At 36.0% G+C, this 26,569-nt stretch overlaps 1 protein-coding gene across 11 annotated transcripts in view; it reads right to left on the bottom strand.

Moving 5' to 3' along the window:
- TLN2 (talin 2) overlaps positions 1-26,569 on the bottom strand; it is a 575,338-nt gene that overhangs the window by 67,085 nt on the left and 481,684 nt on the right. For 10 of the 11 annotated variants that reach the window (XM_074234301.1, XM_074234300.1, XM_074234295.1 and 7 more), the window contains 4 exons: positions 21,640-21,786; positions 18,217-18,318; positions 15,225-15,344; positions 5,470-5,616 (listed from right to left, as the gene is read on the bottom strand). In XM_074234301.1, the coding sequence (XP_074090402.1) occupies positions 5,470-5,616; positions 15,225-15,344; positions 18,217-18,318; positions 21,640-21,786 (516 nt within the window). The remainder of the gene's footprint in view (positions 1-5,469; positions 5,617-15,224; positions 15,345-18,216; positions 18,319-21,639; positions 21,787-26,569) is intronic. The other variant, XM_074234304.1, reaches the window with a different exon arrangement.

Below are 26,569 nucleotides of genomic sequence, written 5' to 3'. Positions count from 1 at the left end.
ACAATAAAATAAAAAAGAAAGCCTCAGTCTGCATTCTGAATCCCTCATCTCTGTATCAGGAAGCAGGCAGTACATTTCATCATAAACATTCTGGAATTATGGCTGGTCATTGAGAAACAGAATCTCTTAAAAAAAATACCTCTATTCCTTCTTTGAGACACTCCCACAACAACAAAAGGAATTAATGTATATTTTTAATCGTAGGTTGCATCAGGGAAGAGAGATAATGATAACCACTTGCAAAAAAAAAAAAGAGCAGATAACATTCTGCCACACACTTATTTGTGCACAATATAAACTCTTTAATATGGATGGGTAACTTCCAATTAAACAACAAATGATAATGGGAGGTAAGGAATGGAAGGCAGGAGGGTATATTGGAAATAGACTGAACCTGAAGTCTGAAAAATTGGACTCAAATCTCATCTCTGAGACCTGCAAGCTATTAATCTTTAAGCTTCTATAAAACAGGAGTAAAAATACTTATACCTTATAAAGTAATGAGATTAAGTGAGATAATGTATATAAAATGCTTTGTAAATTGTAACATAAATGCTAGCTACTTATTAATGAGAAGCAGTAAAAACACAACAGTGTGTTTGAGAATCGTATTCCTAACATAATGTCACTATCTAGTACAGGGATTCTTTTTTTTCTATCTATTCATTTATCCATCTATTTATTTATTTTTAACATTCATTTTTAAAAATTGAGTTACAAATTCTCTCCCTTCCTCTAGCCCCTCCCTCTACCTACTGAGAAAGTAAGCAATATGATATCAATCATACTTGTGAAGTCAATAGGGCAGGGATTCTTAACCTGGGATTAACTTGAATTATTTTTTTATTGTTAATTGAATTTCAATATAATCTGTTTCATTCTTAATTCCATTTATCTTATCTTAGGAATTTAACCCTCATCTGAGAGGTTTCACTGCCAAAAGGATCCATGACAAAACAAAATAAAAACCCAGAAACAAAAAACAAATATTAAGAACCCCCCTTTTACTAGAATAAATACATGGAAAGGGCAAGAATTAATCTGACACCATGTAGCTGACAATGGTCACAGCATGCATGGGGAGTGATTGCTCACCAGTCACCATAGCAATGATCAATCCATTAATGAGAACATTGATTGAGACTCTATGTGCAGAGCCTTGAAAAAGATGCTGCATTCAGGTGGAGAATTGTTATCCTTTCTCATGTTTCTAAGTCATACTGCCCTAGTTCCCAGGTATCTTTGTAGCCATATTAAGAAAAGATGAGTCAGACTGGAAGCAAATGGACATTATACACGAAGCTTTAAATATCAAGAATCTCTGTAGTGTTCCTACATGTTGGGTTAAGATACAAAAGGTACAGAAAAAGAATTCATAACAAGTGGAGTGATTTAGGAAGAGCACAGAAATAGTCAAGTGACATCTTTATGGTAAAGTATTTCAAAAAAGAATTAGAGATTATCTAAGAAAACTTACAGAGTGGTTCATTCCCTTTGATCCAGTGGAATATAAACAGAATGCAGGGCTATATATTTTGTTTCATTTTTGTATCACTGGTACCTATCACCAGTGCCTTGAATCTAATAATCACTTAGTCTATAGTTATGGGATTGGTTGGGGCTTACAAAAGAAAAGACCCATATCATAACAGTACTAGTTTTTTTTTGTTTGTTTTTTTGCAAGGCAATGGGGGTTAAGTGACTTGCCCGAGGTCACACAACTATTAAGTGTCTGAGGCTGGATTTGAACTTAGGTCCTCCTGACTCCAGGGCTGATGCTCAGTCCCCCCAGCACTAGTTTTAATATAAAAAGCTGGGAATAAATTCAGAGTCCAAAGATTAAGGGAAAGGTCAAAAAAGATTATGGTATTATCACTAGGATTAGTAGTAGTATTGATAGATAGTAACACTTTCCAGGATTGTTCTAAGCATCAAATGAGATATTAATTGTCAAGCATATGAATATATCATACATAGTACAATATAACTGTTAACTATTAAAACAATAATGATAGCTAGCATTTACATAACTTTTTATAGTTACAAAGTACTTTAAAAATTTTTTTTTCATTTTATCCTACCCTGAGAGGTAGATGCTATAATGACTGCCATTTTACAGATGAAGAAACAAGGGAATACAGTGATTAAATGACTTTGTCTAGGATCACACAGCAAGTAGTTGTCTGAGGTTGGATATGATACATAAGTGAAATAGAATTTTACTGGACTGTCAACAAGAAAGCATATGGAGAATTCAGAGAAACAAGGGAAGACAGGTATGAACTGATGTAATGTGGGAAATAAAAAAGAACCAAAATACCAATGGACATGATGACTAGAGCAAACATAAATAAAAGCAACAACAAAATGCAACAAAAACTCACATCAAACCCAATAGACAATTCTGTTTCAAAATGATTAAAGTGCCCATTCACATTCTTATTTTGTTAATAATATTGATAAATCTCAAAAATGAAAAGGAACATGAATAGTAATCACCCCATTAGGTGATGTCACAACTTTTTTTTTAAATGGGAAGGACATTTTGGAGAGGGGTGGGGTTTGTTAGAACATTATTATGAAAGTTAAGGACAGCATTTTGACTGGCAGACGAATGAGTTGAAGGTGAAAAGGTATTGATGAGGAATATTCAGATCTCTATTTCAGGATGTCTTTTTCGATCTAGTCATTGATCATCTTAGATCACCTGAGTTAAAAAAGAGAAGTTATGACTAGGATAGTGTTAACTACATTGTCAATGTGGTCACAGTACTGGATGCCCAATTGCTGCTCCCTTTCACAAGTGCAATCAGGAGCTGTGAAAAGTGAATGGAAGGGCAATAGTGTTCTTCCTAGAAATCAAAGTAAGACAGCTAGGTGGCACATTGGATTGATTCTAGGCCAGGAGACAGAAAGTCTCCTTTTCCTGAGTTCAAATCCAGCCTCAGTTTCCTCATCTGTTAAATGAGTTGGAGAAGGAAATGGCAAACCACTCCAGTATTTTTGCCAAAAAAAAAGTAAAAAACTAAAAAGGAATCACAAAGAGTTGGATATGACTGAAAAATGACTGAACAGAGACAAAATGCATCTCAATGAAATGTATTTTAAAAGAATAAATAAATAAATGGAAATAAAAGAAAGCAGGCAGATCAAGGCAAAATTTCTCAGACTGTTAATAAAGAATATAGCCATGATTTCTCTCTTCTAAAAAGGCTGTTTTACCTCCTGGGGCCTTGAGGCTTAGTTCTCTTCCACCATATTTCAATTTCAGGTGGATTCCTAGGGGGAAACTTGACAGCTGTAACTGTAATAACAAAGGGCAACAGAAAAGTCTTCAAGGATATGGATTCATTTCTTGGTTCTAGCATGTCTCCTACATCCTGGGCAGTTATTTGAAGCCATAGGAAAAGACATCAGACTAGTGACTACAGCATAGGGTACAGATAGGAAACCCCCTCTGCATGGGTGATTTCAATGGAAAGGCATATTTTTCTCATATTAAGTGGCAAAATTGAGAAAACTGTCTAAACAATTTCCATTTTTAATTTGCTTTAATTATAAAATTAGATGTCAAATAGCACTACTAAGATGGGATGGGAAGGAGAGGCTGTGTATGTCAAATTTACCAGGATTCAGAATCACTGCTCTAACTAAGCTGATAAAGTATCTTTATTGATTCAGTACAAATATATTCCCTAACAGTCATTCATAGGATTGTTGGTTTAAAGCTGGAAGGAACCTTATAAGTCATCAAATCCAACCCCTTCCTTTTACAGACAAGGAACCAGAGACCTAGAGACATTAACTTAACAAAGTCTTCAGTCAGGTTTTCCTGACTTCAAGTCCAGAGTTCTGTCCACTATACTACCCCTTAAAACAGCAGTTGTTTCATTGAGAATAGTTGCCTAATTTTTTGAGTAGGAAGATTTTCAAATGTCAAAGAATTTCACAGACCTTCTCAAAGTTATAGTGTAAGAGAAAAGAGATGTTTAGTGTGTAAATGACCTCATGGATCTCTTGTAGTTACCCAATGACACCCCCACGGATTTGTCAACTCATGAAGAATCTACTGGTCTCTTACAGACTGGGGGGAAAGAAGAGCAGGTAGAAAAAAGAAATACAAGTTTTATTCAACTAGACTATGTCATAATTGGGACATAAAATACACATGCACAAAAAATGATTTTGATTAGCTCCTTAAGAAAAATGAAGAAAAAAATGCCAATTTTCTATGAGAATAACAATTTTATCAGAATGGATTTTGACTGATCAGGGAAGGCTTCTCAGAGGAGATAAATTTCAAAACAAAGTACATGGGGACAGCAGAAATGTGATGATGTTTTAAGTGGATGGAACAGCAGATGCAAAAAGATGGGAAGAAGGGGTGAGCAAATTGCATTTGTGTGTGTGTGTCTCACAATGATAGAGATGATAAATCTGTTGGAACTGAAAGTTTAAATTATGCAACAGAATGTGTGTGTGTGTGTGTATGTCAGAATCATGTTAAGTATAAGCAGCATCAGATAAGAAGTCACTCTATTTAGGGGAAAGATGTTCAGGTCCTACAATCTCCAATCCAGGAACAATAGAAAGAATAGGTTCAAGAAAAAAAGGGTCACCAAGTCGCCACTGCCCACCTTTTGGTGCTTTCAGGATCAATTTGTAGCTCAATGCATAAGAATATTCCAGGTAGAACATAGATGAATACAAACAGAGGCACCTCCAAAAAAGCCACCCAGTAATAGACTCCTGAAGCTTCCCTCTCTTTTCATAAAGGTTTCATTTTGTTCTCTTCCTTTCCCTCTTTTCCTGTGCACACTACTCTATGTTTGTAGAATAAGGGACCCTCCTTAGGTCTACTATACTCTATGCTTCCATGCTTTGTCTTAGGGAGAATTTCTTGCCTACTTAATTACAATAAATGAGAAAAGATACTTAAGTTGAGCATGGCCCTCAATGCTAGCAGCCTATAGTCACTCTTCTAGAACTCCACTATCCACTTACCAGAGACCTCCCTACTGATGCTATTCCAGAGCATCCCAGCAATTTCCATGAGCATCTTACAGGAAGAGAGGAATTCAGTGGTTATATGTAGGCTACTACCTGATACTCACCTCATCTGGAGAACAAAGCTTCATAGGGGGATTTATTTTTGCCAATAGCTGACTCAGTTATTCAAAGGAAGAGAAGATTCAGTCTCTTTACTAGATTATCACTCAGTTATTCAGGAGGAGCTTGTAATGTTGCTCTTTGTTATTTACCCATTAACAACTTTGTCAGATGATAAGCAAAGAACGACAGGGACAATAAAATATTAATTAACTGGTTTATCTACTTCTTAGTTAATAGATGAAACCAGAAGGTTAACACTTTTTTTAAAGGATCTCACTAACCAATGTCATTCTTTTTTGCTAAACTGGGAGCTGGCTCTGTTGACTCATCATGTGTTCAGAGGGTTAAATTTCTTACCTTTTCAGTGACTGAGCGGGCACACTCTATCAGCTCCCTCTTGGTGTAACTGTCTGTGGGGCAGACCTGAAGAGCTCCTGCCTTCTGGACGAGGAAGATGCAGCCATGGCCGAGATCCTGAACACGGGTCCGGATCTGGAATCCAATCTAAGGAGGGAAACCAGGATGGGGAGGAAAAGAAACATTATAGATCTTTTCATTTATACCTTCTCCTAACATGGAAAATTTCTCTTAAGTTCTAGGGGAACAAAGCTAGGAAAATTCCACTCCTATTAAGATTCCATATCTTGTGAAGTATGGGAGGGGATACCAGCTAAATTACATTTTACAGATTCCAAAGGTCACCTAGATCCCATAAAATATGTCTACATTTTGTGGTATTATTTTTCACCTATTTTTATTGTGCCACACTCACAAGGCAGCTAAGACTGACCCTTGGCAAAGCTGTTAAGCAGTATAAGTGTCTTCTGGGCCTCTAGTTGGTTTTTTTTTTTTAAGCTACTCTTCATCTCATTATTCCGTTTTGTCACACTACCTTCTTGACAACCCCCCCCCTTCTTATCTGGAAGAGTTCTAAGGAAAGACTCAGATGCTAATCATTTACATGTTAGTGTAAATATAAATCTAGTGCTTGGTAAACAGTAAATGCTTATTAAATACTCTTTGATTGACCCATGTTTCCCTTCCTGAGTCTTTGCATTTTAATCCTGACCTGGACTTTGAGGAAAAAAGGCTTGGTTTTCTGTTAAAAGCATTTCAATTATAAGCAATCAGTTAGGGGAGCCCCTTGTAGGGTATTTTCTTAACCCAAACCACTCAAAAAAATTAATATCATAATCTTAACTCTAAGGTTCTCAAAGAACCTGGAATGCTTCCTAAAACAAAGGCCTTATGTTCAATACAGTTTATGTAAAGTATATTTTATTATTTTCTATTTCTTTGAACACCAGCATTCTCTTCGATGTATATTTAAATGGACTATCCAAATTCCCAAGTTTACCAAGAATGAGTAATTTAAAAAAAAGACCAGTTTTATGTATATTTCTTGATTAGAATTTATCTCAGGATTGTGATGGTAAAAATTCTTTTAAGTGAATTTGTTCCTTGGATAAGCAATCATAAAAGTATCTAGTCTGTGGCTGTGCTCTCCAGGTCTTCAGCCAAATCAGTTTTGTCATGGAGAGCTGCCAGTCATCTGATTTGAGTTATAACAAATAATACCTCCTACCCTAATTTGCATCCCTCTGGACCAGCACAAATCTGTTTTGAATTAATTTTTATTTTGGTTTGATCGATAAACTTGTCATAAATAATTGGCTGTCCAGTTCAGCTAGGTAACTTAAAAAAAAATTCAAAGTACAAAGTCAATATATAATATTTTCAACAATCCATATCAAGTAAAACCTGTGGTCTACTTTTGAGGAATTCAGTCACCTCATTTCTGATCATGAGCTTGTGTGACCACTTGGATGGAAGTCATCTTCCATAGTAAATAAGATAATCTTAATTACTAGATTACAGGGAAATCTTTTTTGATTCTAGTTTGGAATAGCCACAGTAGAATCTGTAATTTGGAATCTGTAAAATGCTCATTTTACCTTGTCAACAAAATATGTATTAAAGTAGCAGGGAAAAAAGTAAATCTTTTAATTAGAATTTAAGCATGTTTATTTGTTAGGATAAGATGGAGGTGGTTTTAAAAAACTAAGACACTTGGGACTGGAAGCTGTAATAATTGAGATCTAAACCAAATTTGGTAATTTCAGATTCAGAGTAAGGGTAATCTAGAGCTTGACTGCAAGTATTTAGCAGCCTAAGGGAAAGAGTTTTACAGAGGCCTGAAAATTTTAGGGCAGCATTGAAAAGGAAAGAGGGGAGGAAGCTGGTGAGGTAGTAACAGAATCCTAGACTTTTTAGATTGGGAGGTTCTTGGGGAAAATCTAGCCCAATCCACATTTTTTTTTTAAATAAGCAAAGTGATTCAGAGGCCAAATGACTTCTACAAGGTCAAAGTTAATGGATAAAAAAGTCAGGACCATAAGTCCCATTCTGTACTATTCTTTGAGTATTCTATTCATAGTATTCAGTATCATTAATGCAATTCTGTACTATTTAAAAGCTATCTATTATTAAGATGATTGCTAAGATTTTTTTTTTTAAGTTTTGCAAGGCAAATGGGGTTAAGTGGCTTGCCCAAGGCCACACAGCTAGGTAATTATTAAGTGTCTGAGACCGGATTTGAACCCAGGTACTCCTGACTCCAGGGCCGGTGCTTTATCCACTGTGCCACCTAGCCGCCCTATTAATGCAATTCTGCTTGAATACAGATCTCTGGTATGAGATACCACAGGTTCACCATGCCAAGAGCTGCCTAACCCTTCACTGTTACCTAGAAACAAACCCTCCTCAAAGTAGACCTCCCTCTCCTGTCCCTGCCTCACAACCATGGGAATCCAATGTCTTTTCATTCTAATGCTCTAACTATAATTTCAACCTGGCCAGAGACTCTCTACCCCACTACCGTCCCCACCCCCGCATTAGAACTGGTCATATTTAGCCAACAAAGGAAAATTTTAACAAAGCAGGTATAATGTCAGAGTAAGATCAATAATTCATTATGCTATCTTATTGGGATGATATTGATAATGTCAATAATAATGATAAATCAATATATCATAATCATTATTATTGAAGTTTTCTACACCAGAGAAATCAGTTCTGAATAATAAGAATAATGATAAGGATGAGGATGATGATGACTTGCATGCCTGTAGCACTTTAAGGTCTGTAAAACATTTTTCTGACAATAACCCAGTGAGATTGGGAGTATCTTACTACCTCCATTTTACAGATAATAAAACCAAGGTTATGAAGGGATAAGTGACTTTTCATAGTTAGACAGGCAGGATTAAGTCCATTAATTAATCAGTCCATTAAGTCCCTTAAGAACTGAGTTCAGATTCTAATTATTTCAACCTCCTTTAGTTGAGACTATCTCAAGTCAGTTTCAGAATCAAAGTGGTTTTACCCTGGATGCTCTTCTTGTTTAAGCATGGGGGTATGTATGTAAGTGGGATAAGTGGGACAGAATGCCAAAGGTTCTTCCTGCCTTGCCCCTGATGTTTATTTGAATCTAACACTCTTGAGTAATGATCTACTTTTGATTCAGGAAAAGTCCTACAAATGTTGTGAGAATAAAATATTATCTTTAAAGTGCTTTACAAACTTTAAGGTTCTTTAAATGTATTTAAAGTACACCTAAATGCTAGTTACTATTTACTAGAGGGAGCTGGATGGCCAACAATTTTCATGGACCCAAGGGCATGGACTTCCAGAGCATCTAAGAGGTCAAAATTACATTCATAATAATATTAAGATGTTATCTGCCTATTAAAAACACATCTTTCCAGCTGCATAACTGTGTGAGGCCATATTTTCATCATCTACTTCTACCAAAATAACATACAACAGATTGAATGCAGGGGCACACATAACAATTCAGCTGTCTTCTATTAAGCCAGACATTAAAAGATTTGCAAAAATATGTAAAATGATGCCATTCTTCTTGATATTTTTTGTTTTGTAAAATATAGTGGCTTTTTTCTATAAAAATGTTATTTGTTAACATGTAATGAATTTAAAATTTATTTTAAAATGAATTATAGAAAATAAATTTTTAACTTAATTTGTAACATGGTAATTAGTGGCAGTTATAACCAGTGATATGCTAAAGCCTGTCTTAAACTGGTTTGTGAGAGTGAATTGCTAAACTTTCAATTTGAGCAGTTATATCTTATAAAACAGCAAATGAGAAAAGTAAGGGCTTGGTTAATTGTTTTGTTGAGTGTATAGACTTATGAAAGTGAGAGAGAAAATGTTAGTAATGGAGATTAAACTTTAAAGTGTATTAGGAATAGTTTTTTTTTGCTGCCTTTCAGAAAACTGGTTATTAAACATTTACAAGCACACCACTGAATGCGCAACCCACAAAAGCAAAAGCTTTTGGGGATCCTTAAAGAATGAAAAAAGGACCTGATAACAAAAAAAAAGTTTGAGAATTTTTGCTTAGACTATTTCCAATATAACATTCATCTCTAAATTTGGGGATGCTAGAATGTGAATAAGGTAAATGCTTTTACTTAAAACATGTTTCAGTGAAGAATACTGAGTCAATATTCTAGAATTAGGGCAATTATATATAGAGTGGATGGAGCGTTGGACTTGGGAGTCAGGAAGTCTCCTCTTCCTGAGTTCAAATTTGGCCTTAGACACTTGCTATGTGACCCTGGGCAAGTCACTTAGCCCTGTTGGTCTCAGTTTCCACATTTGAAAATGAGCTGGAGAAGGAAATGGCAAACCATTTCAATATCTCTAAGAAAATCCCAAATGAGGTCACTAAGAGCCAGACATAATTGAAAACAATGGAACAATAATTTTAGTATTGGAGGTCCTAAATTGAGTACTGGCTCAACTACTTAGTAACTTATGGCCTTGGGCAAACTATCTCCTATCTATCTATGAGCCTTATTTAGGTAATTTGTAAAATGAAAGGGCTGGGGCAGCTAGTCTCAACCAGAGTCAAGAGAAACCGAGTTCAAATCTGGCTCGAGACTCTTACTAGCTGTGTGATCCTGGGCAAGTCCCTTAACCCTTCAAAAAAATGAAGGGGATCATCTGGATGACCTCTTAAGATCCCATTCTAGCTATGTTTAATATAGAATATTCTTAATATAGTATCTGAAGATTCTATTATCATAATGATGTGCTGGGAAAAGATTAACAGCTCTAGTAACATCTGCTTACAGAAATTAAGGGGGAACCCTCTTCTTTTCTTTTATGAACAAAAAAGGGAAAAGAGAAAGTAAATTGCTTTATGTGTTTATGCCTGTTGATGAAATTAAAAATTGAGTCTTTATAGGATTCTAAATCAAATTCTATTTGTTGAGTTAATGAAACACATGATAATTTTCCTTATTACAACCACACAAATGAACTATTTTTTTTCCTCTTACACTTTCTTCTTTTTTTAAAAAAAAATAACAAATTTACATTTGGAATAAGATTATCAAAAATCTTCCTCCCATGAGGATAGTGCTCAGAAGAGCACAAGGTAGCAAGAACCAGGGTAATGGTAGGGAAATGTCAACTTTGGAGTTCTCTGTAGAAGAAACATGTGATGTAAAGAACACTTGGAAGGGAGTCAGGCAACTTGGGTCTGAATCCTGGTTTTGTTTTTTTGGGGGTTGGGGGCTTTTTGTGGGTAAGTTAATGGGGTTAAGTGACTTGCCCAAGGTCACACAAGCTAGATAATTATTAAGGGTCTGAGGACACATTTGAACTCAGGGCTTGTGCTCTATCCACTGTGCCACCTAGCTGCCTGTGAATCCTTTCTTATAATCACTGATGAGACCTAATCCAGAAACTTTGCTTCTGTTGACCTCTGCTTCCTCATTTGTAAAATCAAGGGATTGCACTAGCTAATTTCTGAGGTTTTAATCTACAAAATGGGAATAATAACAGCTGAGAATTACTTATCTTGTAGGGCTCTTAGGGAACAAATATTGTGTGAACTTTAGAGAGCAAGCAGCAGATCTGACTATTAGAGAGGCAGTCTGTTATTAGAATGTGGACTGAGTATTCCCCCAGTATCTCTCAGTAAGCACTTAAGCTTGCTGATCTTAATAAATCTTAATCTTAATAAAAAGTACTGGTCACCATTACTAGATGTGTGTCCCTGACTAAATAACTTGACTCTTTTGAGGTGATTTCCTTAGTGGCAAAATAGAGAATAATTGTACTACATACCTCATCGGCTTTAAATGAGGCTCAAATAAAATGATTGACGTAGGACATTGTTATTGTACTTCTTTTAAGACTCCATAGTAGGGGTTCTGAACCTGAGGTCTGTGAACTCTTTAAAGAAATATTTTGATAACTGTATTTCAGTGTAATTGGATTTTTTGTTAGTCCTAAGTATTTTTATTTTATGCATTTAAAAACTTTCTTCTATGAAGGGGTTCACTGACTTCAACAGCCTGCCTTAGGGATCTATGACATACAAAAAGTTAAGAACCCTTTCTCTATGGGGGTGGGGAAAGTATATGTGAAAAACATAAATAATTAATTACTTTCACAATTGTTAATGAAGTATCTTAGAGCAAGACACGGAGAATTCTACTTCTGATATCCTGTTCATTTTGAGGAGAGGGCTATTTAGGAAGAGGGAATATAGCAAACCTATGTGCCTACTTTTAATGCTGAACACCAGAAAATGTGGCCAAGAGGCTCTCACTGTGACAGTTTGAAATAAACATGAATTTTACTTCCGTTTGAGGCCTAAAAAACCACTCTATTCCATTTGGTTTGATACAGTCAAGGAATTAGGAAGAATGCTGACTTTGCAAAATATGCCTTGGAACTCTGGAGAAAGGGGTCCTGGGGCTGTTTATTTGGATTGGATTTAAATGTTTTCACATGTCATAATGGAGGGTCCTCTTAGGCATATAAATGTTTCCCTCTTCTTGGGAACAAAAAGCAGTGTGGCTTCAGGGATCTCCCAACCCCCCTAACTTTAATATATTTCTGGCAAGCATACACAAGGAATTTCCCTTCACAGATTCATGGCAGTATTATATTCCTAGCCCCGATTTCTTTTTACTCTAGGTTACATTGTTCTTTTGTCTGGAATGCAAAATGCAATTCAAGATGTGATAGTGAAAAACAACAAAATGAAAAGTTAATGAAAACATCAGCCTCCGTAAACCAAAAAATATTTGAGATTTTTATCTATAGTAATTTGCAGCTGTGTTTTTAGCAGATTAATTTCCTTTACTGACCTTTTTCATTACTACATATTTTGCTTTTGCCTATGTTATAATAAAAAAAAATCTCTTCATGTTTTATAGAGTAGGCAATTTGTAGAATTTTAGGACCACAAAAGACCCTATAGATCATATGATCTACAACCCAATGCCCCAGAAAGATCCACACCTAAGCAAACTAAGAGACCTTTTAAAGGTCTTTGGGGAGAGACATTTCAAATCTCTTTGAAAAATAATATAATGGCTCAGACTCATAAGATATTTTAAAGATTACAAAATGGAGCTATGACTCCTACATAGTATTAGCTCCAGAGGAAACTGAGGCTCATAGAGATTTAAGTGATTGATCTACAATCTCACAATTAGGAAGAGCAGGAGGTAGGCCTCCACACCAGATCTTCTGACTCCAAGTGTAATTCCACTCTACAACACTGCTACTTACCACTTTTAATATTCAAGTCTCCTTCAAGTGTGGTTGTTCATCCTTTTGCTTAATCAAGTCCTCTCTTATTACAATGTAAAAATCCTTTTTTGCTTTATGGAAGTCAAGCATATTATGTTCTGAAGATAGGCAATTTTTCTTAAAATAATTAGTCTTCATAGCAGAGGTATCAACAGAAGTCTGATGCATAAATTTGGAAACAGTTTAGACTTTGTACTGACTTGAAAGAATTACTGATTCATACCTGCAGAGCTCTGAGGTGGGAGTTGGCGGGGGTGAGGGGCTTATTATTAATATATTATTTTGACTATTATTACTTCTGTTATAGCTCAATATATGAAAAGCCATGTTCAAATATCAAAATTCAGGCTTGTGGCTCATCCTTAGGCTCAGTTCATTTTTATATTATATATAAATAAAAAATATATATATATTTATATATATATATACACACACATATATGCCTGCATGTACATATCTATATACCTATATCTATCTATCTACCTACCTCCATACATATTATACACACACACACACACACAAAATAAAAGAAATTGGTGCTTCCTATTCATTACACCCTTAGTTCTCAAAGCAAGGTCTACGTACCCTCCTTTTCAGGGGGTCCATGACAAAAAAACTAGTTTTTGCACTAACAAAATTATTTTTGTATCAACACTAAAAACTTTAATTTCCAATATGAAAGCTATCAATTGATAGAGCTCCCCAAAACCAAAGGTCTTTGGCAGGGATCCTCAATTTTTTAAGTGAGTTAAAGAGGTCCTGCAACCAAGAAGTTGGAAAACTGCTGAACGATGACATGCTGCTTTTCCACGTTTACACAAATATAATTACATGCCATTATCATGCCATATGTTAGACAGCAACTTTTACTTAGATGTTTATTCTGAAGCATCTTTAGACATCTGAGTTAATATAATAAAAAAATGGGAAGAAATGCCAGTATTTAGTAACTCAAAGGATACAAACCTTAATCATAAAGGAAAAAGGAAAAATAATTCACAGTCTTCTGTCTCGGGAATGTAGTTAATTACTTTCCTTTTTCCAATGACAGCTGTAATCTACTCCGTTTTGTTATATTAGAGGTTTAGAATATTTTCCCTGCAGGGAGCACTGATTGTTAGGGCTAAACTACTGCCAGGCTTTATCTCCCAAAATTCTGTGGATCTTTTTCCTTTGTCTGCATTTTCAGATCCTACCATCTAAGGCAAACTCTGAATCACCCAATTAGCTTCTATATGTTAGGAATCAGAAATGTATGGATTTCATATTAGGCCAGATGTTTCCCTACTCATCTTATGAGCCAATCGTTGAAGGACTTACGAAGACTGCCACCATAGGGGGTGTGTGACTTTTGAGAAGACTAGGGAAGACATTTGACCCAACATCCATCCAGAAATCCAAGTTGTTGTAAGAATCTGAGTGGGGAAATCCAGATGACTGCCTTGAATCCAGGGAGAAGGTTTGGCTGAGGACAAAACTCATCAGATCGAAGGCAAAATATACTAGTAAGAGGCAAAGGGGGAGCCTCTGTAGAGCATAGAAAGCAGGTCTAATCTGGATTTTTTTGAAGCAGCATAGTCTTGTTGGTAACTTGTTGAGGGAAAATAGGTTGTACATAGCAGAGTGGCTAAACTCCATCACTCAGGATTATTTCATAGGTTTCCCTAAGCCATCCTACTGACAAACAGGTTTGCCATATTTTGTTGGTTCCAGATGTCAGAACTAGGACCTACAGAAAGGAAGCTGCAAAGGGCCAAATTTGGGTTTGATGTCAAGAAAAACTTCCTAATGATTAGTGCTATCTAAAAAAGTGGGAAAGACTACCACAGTAAGTGACTGATGATATTCTCTCTCCTTTTAGGACTTTAAACAAAGATATCTATGGGTTGAGTATGTTGTAGAAAGGATTCTTTTTTCAGGTAAGGGTTGAACAAGATGACCACGAATGTCCCATTCTATTATGATATCCTTTGACATCATATGACATTCTAATGATGAGTTTGCCAAATTAACTGGTTCTGGAGAGTAGAGATTTCATAGAGAGATTTCCATGGTTATGTAGGTTTAGACAGGGTTTAACTAACCCTTACTTTTTTTTATCAGGCAACCCCTGGCTCACACATATCACATGTTATGAAAACCAAAAGGCATAGATGGTGGAAAAGTAAAGTAAACACATCTTTTCAATCTGGGAGTTTATAAACTATACTCACTTTACCATGATCCTAGGAGGCTTCAGAGTGGGTCAATCTATTTCTCTAACCAGTTGGCTGGAAAGGAAGTCAGGTTTAGGGAAATTCTGCAGCTGTTTTATCCAAGACCCAAGGGGAAAGAGAATGGAGAAATAAACCTGGTTTTGACTATCTGGCTCCTCTCTCACAAAGTGAAACTGAGCTAAGGAGAGTAAGTAATCTGGGTATGAACATCAGCGTGCATTCATTAGTTAAAATAGAGGTCTTAAGATGGCAGACCTCTTCTGGTTCAGCTGTAGCTGCTGCCATCTGGCCCTGGAGAGCCAAATGCCCATAGTCACTGGTCATTTGTGAAGCAAGTCCTCCCAATTCCTCCGGGTTAGTAACCGACTTAGTCATCTGGAAAAAGAAAACAAGCAGGACACACAAACACACATATAAAAAATGCATAAGAATAATGGGTTAATACCACTTGGAAGCCAAATGATCTTCTTTTTAACCCTACAACAACAGGTATGTTGGGGTTATGGTTTCTGAAGATAACTTGTGCAAAGCCAAACCCAGACAGACATGCTTTGTTTACATCCCCTCTACCCAACTCCAGCTCTCCCCTTAGGCTGGCAGACACAGGGCTGGGGGGCTGCCCAGCTAGCATGCTCAGCATTGAGAATATGAAAAGAGAACAGGCCAGGCTTTTCATTTCTTCAGCAAAACCCACTCGGCCAGGCTCAAGGACAACACCACTATGATCAACAGCAGCCAGCTCGCTATATACTCAGAGGAATTTGCAGGGGAATGCATGGATATGGGTCAAACACTCATTTCCTTCTCTGCCCCCTTAATTCCTCTCCCCCAGCCACTAGAGGCTGGTCCACTATTGGCTCAGTTCTAGAAGCAGTCAGCATTTTTAGTGTAAAGTTGTTTGCTATTTCATAGGAATATGGGGAGAATAGCATAAAGCTAGACTAGCTACAGACCTAGACAAACTTCCATGAACACAGTGAATTTTAATCTCATTTCATTAAGGTGTCTTGTATTAGGTATGAGGAAAGGAGGGGCGAAGAAGTAAAGCACTGGAAGACAAGTCTTCTAGAAGGAAAAAAAAACAAAAACCCAAACCTAAAAGAGTTCTAGGTCTGGAGAATTGGGGGTGGGGTGAAATAAGATTTCTGATGTGAAGCAGCAAACTAAAATGTTCAAATTCCATTGTTTTGCATCACAAGAGTAAGAGTTTTCTTCTAAGTTAGTTATAGAAAAACTATTACAATTTGCTCAATTTAAATGAGTTTTCAGTTACTCCCCTCCCAAATTCCTTTTATTTCCCCCAAATATTGTTTTAGTAATACCTCCCAGAAATGACCTTTCATTCCCCTTTCTAGAAGAAGTTTCTTTCCCCTATGTTTTCTTCCCTCCTTGTTTTAGAGATGACAGCCATCTTTCTGTGGTATAAATAATAAAACCTTAAAGTAAGAGAAGCTATACAGGATTCTCCAATTGGAGCTTAACATATGTTTATATAAAAATGATTGCTAGGTTCCAGACCTACCATGTGGGTCACCAGGAAATGAACATCAGGCCCAAAATGGAACAAGGAGAGCCAAAAAGTTGTTTCATTTCTGTTTGCATCAAAATGAAACACAATGACTTGGGGGGATGAACCTTAAGGCATATGGCTATAATTTTCTGCAAACTTAAAGTATTTGTAACAGCTGCCTCATAAGTAGGGATTAAGCATAAAGCTAGGGTTTCATTAAGATCATAGACATAAAGAGCTGTCAAGTCAGCATGCCACTTCAGCCATAGAAATACTGCAGAGGCACTCTGGGGATAGGCAAAAACCCTATAACTAGTTAGTAAAATCAATTCCCTTAGTTTATTGGGCTTCCCTCCAAGAGTCAAGCTTGAGAAATCTCTGATTCAACTTATATTCTGTCAAACACATCAATCCCATGAGAATCACCACCTCTGGTCTTGATTCCCAAATGTTTTCCATTTATTTAGGATGAACATGCCACCCCTTTCTAAGAAAAACCCCCAGCATGTTACAGACCAGTTAGGTCTGTGAACTAAGCAGCCAGAGGGAAGGGAAAGACTTTGTTGGTCTTAGTTCAGCCTCTAGTGGACAGAAGTTCATATGACAAAGTCTTTCGGATATGGGACCTTGGACCTTATAGAAGACCAAGTCAAAGTTGAAAATGATTTGGGTCTGGCTAGAAAAAGATGCTAGTTGCCCTAGTGTATCAAGAAAATAAAAGGGTATCTGATAGATATTACTGGCTGAACATAACTTAAACCCATAATCTAGACTGTCATATCTTCATTGATTGAATAAAACTCTTTTTCCTGCATTTAGGCTTATTTTATTTAAACAGTAGTTACTTATCTTTTATAAAATTAAAGTCTACTTTTATGAAACCATTTTCTATTAGATTACCCAGATGTCCTTTATCTAAGAATTTAGATGATTAATTTCATCTTTATTTTAATTCCAGGTAAAGTTTCATCTCAACAGATTGCTTTGTCTTATCAAAAACTAAACTGTGTATAACAAAGCTTTTCTTTTTGCCTTAGCTGATAAAAAAAAAAAAACCACAGCAAAGTTTATTCCACAAGGGTAGTAATGTAATTCAGGTATCTGAAAAAATTTGTTTCTTCCACTTCTGTAATTTCCCTTTATTTTTCTTGTTACCTTCCTAGCACACAGTATGCCTAATTAATAATAAATAAATGTCTGCTGATTAACTTCCTCCATTTTCCTTCCCTTGTTCACCTCACTCTCTCTCCTTTCCATGTTCTTACCACTGTTTTCTCTAATCTTAGTTTGTTTCCAAACTTGTTTCTTTAGAGCAATGGAAGCAAACACATAGGCCTGGACGGGTTCACAAAACTCCTGGGTGGGAGTTGCATGTGGCCTAAAACATTAAAATGTAACTATGAAATGTTTAACAAAATAAATAAAGATTCAAAATAGATAATGTTAAATTGTGGTTTTCTAAATTGATAGGTGGCCCACAGAAATCTGTTTCTATTTGAATTTGATTCCACTGTTCTATGAATTAAATAGCTAGGAAGACAACAGAAAACTCCCATGAACTGTCTTTGCTGGTTTAGCAAAAAACAAACCAAAAAACAAAAACAACCTGGAGAAACACACTTGCTCTGGCTTCTCAATATGGAAGCAGGCTTTGGTGACTAAATGGTAAAGAGTAGGAAATTAAAAAAATCAATAAACAAATCCAACAGTGCTTGGGGAAATATCTTCCTGACTTACCATTTCTTGTGCAGTTATAGCAATAGCTTTGGAATATTTCACCACTGTTGTCTGGTAATCAACAAAAGTTCCCTTTGGTTCTGGAGGTGTACCTTCATCCAGCTAGAATGAATGGAAAGTAAATTAATGATTGTCATCATTATGAAAAAATTTTATTTCTTTTAGGACAAAGTTACAGAATCATACAATAATGTCCTAATGGAATCATAAAGGACTCTAATAGTTTTATTAGTAACTACCCTAGATGGTGTTTTAGACCAATAATGTGTGGGAATGAAGCTCAGTTTATACAAGGCTACTTAAGGTTGCAAAGACAGATATTAAAGCTAATGAGATATTGAATATCCCTTCCTGCAAAGCTCTTAATGGTCTCCTTAGCACTGAATGCTTCCCTTCAGGAACAGAAGGAAAAAAGCAAGTGAAGAAGAAAGGTCAGAGGGGCAGAGAAAGAGCTACATGTGAGAATAATATAAGTAGTATATGTTTTTCCAAGAGAAGGTCAATATATAAATGAAGAAAGGGTGTGGTCAAATTATGGACGGTCTTGAAAAACTAGGTAGAAGAATGTAGATTTGATATGTTGGGCAGTTGGGGAAGGGAGGGCATGGTACTCTTAAGTAGGGGAATAACAAGATGTAAATAGTATTTTCAGATGGTTAATTTGACATCTGTGTGCAAGATGGGTTTGATGTAGGAAGAAAGGGGAAACAAAAAAGCATTTAGGAGCTCATTAGATAGAAGGCATTAATTAGTGTTGTTATTTAATGAGGAATAAAAATGACAGTAAAGAACACTGCAAATGTGGCTAATAAAGAATATATAATCATCATCACTACTTGGAATGTAATCATTACTAATGTCATCAATATCAACTCCAGCTGGACCATCCATTTCCCTATGAAAAAAAATGGAGACATAGCCAAATAGTTCTGTCCCTGATTCACTGCAACGTGTAAAGAATAAGAGATGAAGCTAATGCAGTTTTATCACTCAAAGTGGGAATAACAACAAATTGCTTATGTTATTAAAGGTTGAAATATTCAGGAAAGACAAATTTATAAGTTAGTCTTACATTCCATATCATTAGAAAATTGAAGCATTAGGTTCCATCTTTTTTCTCATCTTTATAAAAATAATAGAAATTTATGTGACATTATGGAACTATATCACTAGATTATCATAAGTAACTCACATGAAATATATATTTATAAAAATGTGCATATATGTTTATATCTTTTGACTATAATTCAAAGACACTGCAGACTAAAGGGCAAGACTCACTTTTATGAACATGTCAAATCTGAGAGACACTAATCTTTTCATCTAATCTTCACAATCAATTCATGAACTGTCACCCTTCAAGTCAGCCCATTGAGTTAAGGCTTCATATCCTCAGCAGGTACTATTTAAATGCCAATATTACTCTGACAACCAACTAGTACCAATAAGATTTTGAGTCATGACAGAATCAGAATGTTACCCCAACAGATTATAATCTATGCATGAAGAAGCACGGCAGATCAATAACTTGAGTCCTTTGCCAGAATCAAACTCAGATTCTGCAAAAATTGTTAATTTCACATTTTGCCAAGTTGACCACTATTATATTTTAAACACTGATTCTATTTTTTGTTTTAAACAAAACAACATAAACCAGAGCTTTTTAGGACTATATAAAACATTGACATAAATTCCTTTTTTTCTTTCAGGTGTCCAAAGAGTCTTACAATATTATTCACAGAAAGAATTCACTTATGCTGATGTTGGTGGTCGTTGCTTTATCGTTCTGTTCCAAGTGTGCATAAGAAGAACCAGCAATGTCATGTAAAACCTGACTCTCTCCAAGCTTGCTGTTTATTCCCTCATTCTTTCACAGGTTGCTAGGTTTATAAAACAAGCAATATACTTGACATTAGGTAATAAATTAGATTAATAAAGAAGGGTTCAGTCAAATAAGAGTGATTCAGCTAGATGAGACTCTGAAATTATGAAAAGATTTAAATTATTTCCTTTCCATTTCTCAGAAATTTATGAAATCTTTTTTATAATCATTGGAGAGGTGCCCAAGTTTGGAATCATAGGGGTTCAATGGGAATAAACAATAATTAATCCAGCATGCCTGAATGCCATTCCAAGATATATACATATTATATTGAATGCTGGGAGTGTTCAGTCACATGGAAAACCTATCAAATTACTCAGGGCCCCTGGGAAGAATATCATATTTCAATTTCTGCAAAACTGACCAACTTTAAAGTAAGAGTCTAACTTAAAACTCCAGAAAATAAATGAGAGCTTTGATAAGACATGCAAGTGAGGTCCTCAGAGGGAATTGTAATACCCTAGTTCAGGCCTATTACTTTGTCTAAACTATGAGGAATAATTACTGCATAATGTTAAAGGATAATTATTCTAATTATGGTGCTATCTAGTTTCAGAGTATATCCACTTTCAGAATACAATAGCGACAAATCTTCTTTAAATTAGCAATTAACGTCCACTTATTATCTTGAAAATCTTATTAATGCATTCACAATAGATGTTTGAGATAAGACTTCCATTATGGTTGCCTAAATTTCTTGGGTATGATATCAAAGGATGGCAATTAGATGTAGATGAACAATTGCTAGGACTAATGAATGTCAACCTGAAACATCAATGCAAGTGCTACCTTCTGTGATCCAGCAAGAGACAAGTTCCTAGGAGTCTCTGAATATAATCTCCATCTAACAACCAGTTCAACTATCATTATTTTTCCTTCATGGGTCCTTTATGAATATAGAGATCCACTGAAGAAAGATGAAGAGTGTGTTTACAGAAGGAAGAATGAGCTATCTCTTGGATATATGATTTGAAAACTGAGGGGCAATAATCAATGAGAAGCTGAAAGTCTCCAAAGGAAAAGTGTCTGAGGTAAGAACAAAAGAAATACAAGAGAAGTTAATGAGAATAGTATCAAGCACATTTATATAGTGTGCCCTGCCCTAAAGTACTTCACAAATATTGTCATAGTTGATCCTCCCAAAAACCTTGGAAAGTAGTTACTATTAATATCCCCATTTTATAGTTGAAGAAACTGGGGAAAACAAGTAAAATAAATTGTTATATAGCTAACGTATGTCTGAGGCTGGATCTGAACTTTGTTGTAATGGTATTTCAGTCTTCATGACTGAATGGAGTTTTCTTGGTAAAGATACTGGAGTGGTTTGCCATTACATTCTTCAACTCATTTACATATAGAAATCTGAGGAACAGTTAAGTGACTTGCCCAGCTTCACACAACTAGTAGGTATCTACATTTGGATTTGGACTTAGGTCTTCCTAACTCCAGCCCCAGTCACTATCCACTGTATCACCTAGCTGTTGTTAATCAAGAATTAAGTAAGGATGATGAGTTAGCTTCCAGAGACAGAAAGAACCTACCTTGCTCATGGCCTCTGCAATTGCATCCACCATTCCTCCCACCATTCCGACTTCACTGGCAGCTTCATTCAAGGTGACCATAATATCATCCACAGCTTCTTTCATCAGCTGGGCGGCCTCTGTGATAGCATCATGGGTGTGCTGTGCCTAGGAAGAGAAAGGAAAAGGATAAAAAAAATATTTAGATGCAAAATCACCTCTTCTTTAAGAACACTTTAAGGATTATAATCTTAAATTCAAAAGATTGCAGAATTAGAGCTGGAAGAGACCTTACAGATTAGGAAATCTCAAAGACACTAAATGATAATGTCAAACAGGTGATAAGGAGCAGTATCAGGATTCTGACTCAGGTTCTCATTGCTCTATCCTCTTCCCACAATGCCTTGCTCCTTTTCTTATTGGTGAGGACAAGTTCCCATGATAGTTAGTTGCTTTTATTCTGCTATGGTACAACTCCTCACCAAAGTCAATTTACATCAGTGGGTGTAAAGGTTTAGGTGGTTTCATCTCATTGGCAAGAAATATTTTATGACATGGATAAATGTGTATGCTTCTCTATCACTCTTCAAAGAATTACATAACAGTGAAATGCATCTGTTTAATGAGGTTTTTGTAACAAATGATGAAATATTTGGTTGAAACAGTTTTTTTCCATCTTTTCTAATACATTGTCATTTCTGCACAAGAGTCAGCAAATGTTCTGTGTTTATTGTATGCATAGGGGAAATAAACCAAAAGAAATATTTACCAAAATCCTTGGAGATATTTCAAACTATTATAGCAATAGTTGGATGGAATAGCATGATGTAGTAGACAGAATTCTAGACTTGGGAATCAAAAAGCTGTTCAGTTGTGTCCAACTTTTCAAAACTGTAGACCATAAGAGATAGCTAGGTGGTGCAGTGGATACAGTACAGGTTCTGGAGTCAGGAGTACCTGAGCTCAAATCTGACAGACACTTAATAATTACCTAGCTGTGTTACCTTGGGCAAGTCACTTAACCCCATTGCCTTGCAACCCTTCCCCCCAAAACAAAAACTGTAGACCATAGCATGTTAATACCATCCATGAGGTTTTCTTGGCAAAGATACTAGACTGCTTTGCCATTTCTTTTCTCCAGTGGATTAAGCAAACAAAAGTTAAATGATTTGTCCAGGGTCACACAGTCAGTCAGTGTCTAGGGCTGGTTTTGAAATCCAGTCTTCCTGACTCTGGGTCTAACACTCTACCCATTAAGTCACCTAGCTGCCTCCAAGTAGACCTGGATTCAAATCCTGCTGCAAGTATTATTTGTTTGATTCTCAACAAGTCATTCTGAACCTCACTTTTTTTTTAATCTAAATAATAATAGGATTAAACTACATGGTCTCAAAATTCCCTTCCAGCTCTAAATCCATGTTTGATTTTTTTTTAAACATAGGTGAGATCTGTTACATGAAGACTTACTTGTGAGGATCAAATGAGAGAATATTTGTATGATGGTTAATACTGTGTCTGTCACACAGTAGGCACTTATTAAATACCTGTTCCTTTCCATCTAAGGAACAATCACATCTAAGGACTGGAGAGAATGTGGCTAGGACTCATCTAGCAAAGGAAGGGTCCTTGATTAAAGAACCATTAGAATCCACAGAGGAACTTAAATCTTGGCTGATCCACCAGCCCTGGATGGTTCTTAGTATTTGATAGGAATGATGAGTTTTTCCAAGGTGTGATTATAACTAGGATGATTTGGGTTAGCATATGCTCTTGGTTCTAACCAATGATTAATGTGGTTAATGGTTATGTTTATGATTAACATTCTTGCTGAAGATTCTCTTGGAGCCTGAGAGGCCACTGCTCAAACTGAGGTGGGCATTACTCTGGAATCATATAAGGGGTGTAACCTAATGACGGGATAAAATAATTCAAGTCATCTTTTGATGTCTCACTTTGGTGTAGTGGTTCAGCAGAGCTGAGCAAGTTTTGAGAGGTCCAATCATATTAAAAAGGTCTACCTAGCCCTAGATGCTCTGTCAAATGAGGACCAGGTAAGCTAAATTTACAGGGATCCATCAATGAAAAGTCAACCATTAGGTGGTCAATTTTTTTTAGCTATAAAAACTCATAAATAACATCAGCTAAGGTGAAATGAGGAATCCTTGAAATAGTGGAGAAATAGAATGTATTATTGATGGTTTACAATGATAATCAATGAGAAAACTGATGTTTCCAAAAATTCTATTACAAAGTGCTTTCCTGGGACATGTCTTTTATGAGAAGTCCTCCTATATTTACACACAATTACCTATGAGGTTCCTCAGTTTTCAATCATCTGAAAATGTCAGAGTTTATGTCCTTATTCTATAACATCAGAGACCAAATTTTAAAAAAAAAGGTACTGAATGAAGTGAAACAAATTCATATTTGAAGAGCTGCATTTTAAAATTATCCCTTATTAACAGCACCAAAGGAGAGAGACTTTTGTGTTTAAATAACACCTCTTGGGTGAGACTTTCCAAATGCTTTATGAATAATAATTTGCCCTATTTTAAAGATGGGGCGTCAACAACAGATCTGTTTAAGAACTACATTCTAATAACTGCTTAAAAAAGAGAACACAGTACAAGACTGATTGCTGCTACTTTACTCCACTTTGAGGAGATGAGCGGGGAAAGTTTGACCAGGAAGCAGGAGCAGCAGAAGTTTGCATTATTCACAAAGCAGTTTCCTTAGAACAGTCCTATGCAGATAGTTATTGCTAGCATTATGCAGTTAAGGAAGTCAACTTAAATACAGGTAGTAAATATCAGCTGGGACTCAAATTCAGGTCCTCATTCTCAAAGCCCAATGACCCTTCTACTATGGCCCAATTTTCTCTTCTAAGATTTATTTTGTTGCTTAATGAAGTTAGATAACTTTTGAGTGAGGAACACTGGTCATAAAGGTAGAAAGAATATAACATAGTAGGCAGATCACATAACTTTCCTGTGTCCCAGGTAAGTCGTTATAACTAAAGGTGCTTGTTGGCATTACTGTAGGAGGTTTCCTCACTGGAAGTTCCCTATACTGATCAATTATTGTTTCAGATGTCCCCCAAAGAGAAATGAACAAAAGAATGCATGTAATTGATTTAGGACAGAGTCATCATGACTACTAGGAAAATAAACTTCAAAAGTAGGATGATGAGGCAGTTAGATGGAACAGTATATAAACTGCATGGTCTGGAGTCAGAAAGAGTCTTCTTGAGTTCAAATCCAGTCTCAGACACTTACTGGCTTTGTGACCCTGATCAAATCACTTAACCCTGGTTGCCTCAGTTTCCTTATCTGAAAAATGAACTAGAGAAGGAAATGGCAAACCAGTTTAATATCTTTGCCAAGAAAATCCCAAATGGGGTTATGAAGAGTCAGATGTGACTGAAACAACTGAACACACACACACACAGAGTGATAGAATCATAGTTCTTTTTCAAGGAGGACACATTTACATACCCACAGTCTAGATGTCTTAATGCTCTAGAAGTCACATAGTCACAGTGTTGTTCTCTCTCCATGTGAATAAAAAATTAAACTGGACCCAAATACTGGAATAATGAGAGAAATGTAGTATCATAGAGTTAAAACTGGAAGGGGACTCAAAGACTCCCTATTCCAACTTCTTTATTTTACACATAATTAAACTGAGGTCCTGAGGTTAAGTGTCAGCCACCCAGATTAAGTAGGCAACAGAGGCTACACTTGAACCTATTTCTCTGACACCAAAACCAATACTCCTTCCTTTTTACTACACTGCCTGCTTATCAATAAAAAAAAAATAAATGCTAATTGACTGAAATTACTCAACTAAAAGAAGTGAATAGTTCAAGAAGAGAGGTTATTAAAACATCCAGAACTTATTCTCCTCTCAAAAACAATTGACAGGTCATTGGAATCAAGAATGATTTCCTCAAATGTGACAAATAATGAGGTTTGAAATGTGATAACAGTATATGCCTTTGTTCAGAATGCCTGTCAGTGCACATAACACTTTCTCACAGGACAGACTGATAAATGAATAATATAAGGTGGTATTTTAGTCCCATAAAGGTAAAACAGAATCCACAGTTAATTGTGATTCAGAAAACTCTACTGCACTCATTTCACTTGAGAGAAAAAAAGTTACATAAATTTACTTATAAATTGAAGGTAGAAAACAAGAGTTTTTATATTTGATTTTGGAGACAAAATATTCAAAATGAAATAGATGCTTGCAATATCAATGACACCAACAATATATCGAATGATGTCTATATCTATAGCAAACAAAACTCTCACTAGAAATAATATTTATACTTCTACGTGATCCAAAAGGCAGGGTCTTTAAAAATGATCATATGCAGGAAATTTAGAATGGAAATGGACAAACCCAAGCATATCCACACAGAATCTTTTAAATGGAAGGGACCTCAATTCAAATTTGTTCCCTGATGCTTATTAACTGAGTGATCCTGGGCAAATTACTTATCCTCCCTGGGCCTCAGTTTCATCAGATGTAAAATAAAATATTGGGAAAGATAGCTTTTGAGGTATTTTCAAGCTCTAGTTCTATGATCCTATTCCTTGATTAGTGGTTATCCAGTCCTAGTGATGGAGAACCAACATTGTGAAGGTAGCCTACATCCACATCTGGACAATACTAAGTACTAAGAGGTTTCTGCTCATATTGAGCAGTAGTCTGCCTTACCACAACTTTCATTCAATGCTCCCACCTCTGCTTCTTATGGCTAATTAGAAAAAAAAATCTAGTTCCTTTTTTCTATGACAACCTTACAAACACCTGAAGATACCTGACATGTCCTCCCTAAGTCTGTTCTTTCCAGGGCTAAACAGTCTTAATTTCTATAGCCTTATATGGCAGGGTTTCTAGAGCTTTCGCTATCCTTTTTTGTCTTACTCAAGACATGCTCCAG

This window comes from Macrotis lagotis, chromosome 4 (assembly GCF_037893015.1).
Source record: "Macrotis lagotis isolate mMagLag1 chromosome 4, bilby.v1.9.chrom.fasta, whole genome shotgun sequence".
Classification (NCBI taxonomy): domain Eukaryota; kingdom Metazoa; phylum Chordata; class Mammalia; order Peramelemorphia; family Peramelidae; genus Macrotis; species Macrotis lagotis.
This window is presented reverse-complemented; position numbering and strand designations above follow the sequence as displayed.